The 2286-nt window shown below is 37.2% G+C and overlaps 1 protein-coding gene across 1 annotated transcript in view; it reads right to left on the reverse strand.

The window, feature by feature from the left end:
* Positions 1-331: 331 nt before the first annotated feature.
* The window catches only part of VWC2 (von Willebrand factor C domain containing 2), a 133862-nt gene continuing 131907 nt past the window's right edge, over positions 332-2286 (reverse strand). Inside the window, exon 4 of the mRNA XM_045286289.1 lies at positions 332-842. Within this exon, the coding sequence (XP_045142224.1) occupies positions 691-842 (152 nt within the window). The 3' untranslated portion in view covers positions 332-690. The remainder of the gene's footprint in view (positions 843-2286) is intronic.

Consider the following 2286-nt stretch of genomic DNA (forward strand, 5'->3'; position numbering starts at 1 on the left):
GTGGCTCCCAATGTGAGACATTTGACAAAAAGAAAATTGCCTTTATGCTCACATTTCCCAAATAAATGAGAATGAAGACATTAAAGCAGTATGCTATTATAGGAAAATATATACTTATAAATTATATATTTGTGTTTTAGGTTGATTCTTTTAATTATAAAAATTAGATGTATGTTTTTAATTAAATAAAATTTGGACTGGATTTCAGTAGAAAGGTCTATTGTCTAATGACTCATTAAAGGGTGCATGATTCTGTGAGCATGTAATCAACCACAAACATTCCCATGTGATGAAATCAGAACTGAAAAAAAGATATGCTGTACACAGTGAGGACGGTTGACAACACAGCTTTTTTAATCTGTATCTATAGAAAACATGTATATAAGCTCTCTAACGGAGGGATTATAGAAATACATTTAATATATAATAGTGTTCTTTAGTATACTTACTGTGAAAATAGCACATTTATTTAGAGAGGGGTTTTATGCCCAATGTTCTTGGTGGTGCTTTGAAATATATTCTGTTCATTTCTTGTAGTAATTGTAACCAAGAAAAGCAAGAGTACCAACATTTTCGCATTATTTCTCCTCAAAAGTCTTCTCCTATTGGTGTGTACTTCCCAGGGTCATCTAGAATGTTCACTTCAGTAAAATATCTTAGAAAAGCTTCAGTGTTTTTGTTGTCAATGGTCTACATGTGCTTGCACTCATGTCTCGTGCACATGGCCTGCCTTTCAATTCGCCAGGTGCCTTCTTCATATGTGCAGTGACAAATCGTACACTCATCCGTCTTCACCTCCCTGCCAGCCGGGATGACAGCAGTTTCTGCAAAGCAGTTTGGACCTGAAATACAAACAAACAAGAGAAGGTGCTCATTATGTGTTCAGAAAAAGGAGTCAACTGGAGGATAGCTAACAATAAGCAATCATACAGTATTAGAATTACTGTTAAGATCCACAACTTTGGGGATAGTATAGTCTCAAGATGAGCAAAGGCCTGCTTTTTTTTAACATTGTATTATTTTATTTGTAAATGTTTTATCACATGCCTCTACACTGCGAGGACTGTCTTTTTATAAACAAAACTGCAACACCATTATCACCCTTAAAATAATAAAAATTATTCCAAAAATCATCAACTATTCAAGCAGTTTTCACTTCTAAAGTTATACTATTAACTTTTTGTTTATTTATAGTTTATTTAAATTAGGATTGTGATTGACTGGCATGTCTCTTATGTATTTATTTATTTATTTAATCATTTTATTAGGGGCTCATACAACTCATCACAATCCATACATACATTACTTGTGTAAAGCACATTTGTACATTCATTGCCCTCATCATTCTCAAAACATTTGCTCTCCACCTAAGCCCCTGGCATAAGCTCCTCATTTTTCCCCTCCCTCCCCACCTCTCTCTCCCTTATGAACCCTTGATAATTTCTAAATTATTATTTTGTCATATCTTGCCCTCCGATGCCTCCCTTCACCCACTTCTCTGTTGTTCGTCCCCCAGGGAGGAGGTCACATGTAGGGATGATCCTTTCAGGATCAGTGATGTGAGTGGCGATACTGGGAGAGTAGAGGAGGGTGGGTTGGAAAGGGGGAACCAATTACAAGACCTGCTGTTAGAGCAACATCTCTGAAAGGAGCCAACTCTCCTACGAATGCTCCACGTTGGGTCTGCTGGAGGACAGAGTCCATGTCTCCTTCCCACTGTCTCCCTAGTTACCAGCACAAGCTAGCACATGAAAGATACCTCCCCTTGGTGTATGCCAAATTAAAGTTAGGCTGAAGTGTCCAAATGCCAAGTCAGTCCTGAACTTGTTAGGGTGTTTATAATTGAGCACCCTTCTTGTTATCATCTGTCTGAGAACATTTCTACTCACAGTTACAGCTCCTGGGCCCACAAATGGTCTCCCCTGATCCATAACTCCTTATGGAGAGGAATTAGAATGAATTGCAAATGTTAAATGTATTTGAACCTAGTATTTGTACAAATCGAGTTGAATTTTTATATTGATTAATACTTTCAGCTAAAACTGTTGTTGTTAGGGGCTGTTGAGTTGATTTTGACTCATGAGGCCTCCAGTGTGCCAATAGAATTACCCCACAGGGTTCTCTAGACTATGGAAGTATTGCCAGAACTTACTTCCATAAAAATAAAACTAATTGGTATCAGCTTGAGGCAGACTTAGGGGAACACCATCAAGTTGACCTTGATATCAAACATATAGAATAAACTATTCCAAAAATACAATTTTACTTCACTCAGAAGTAAAGTGA

The sequence above is a fragment of the Echinops telfairi genome, unplaced genomic scaffold (assembly GCF_000313985.2).
Source record: "Echinops telfairi isolate 266 unplaced genomic scaffold, ASM31398v2 ScPeMD7_7;HRSCAF=31, whole genome shotgun sequence".
In the NCBI taxonomy this organism is placed as follows: Eukaryota; Metazoa; Chordata; class Mammalia; order Afrosoricida; family Tenrecidae; genus Echinops; species Echinops telfairi.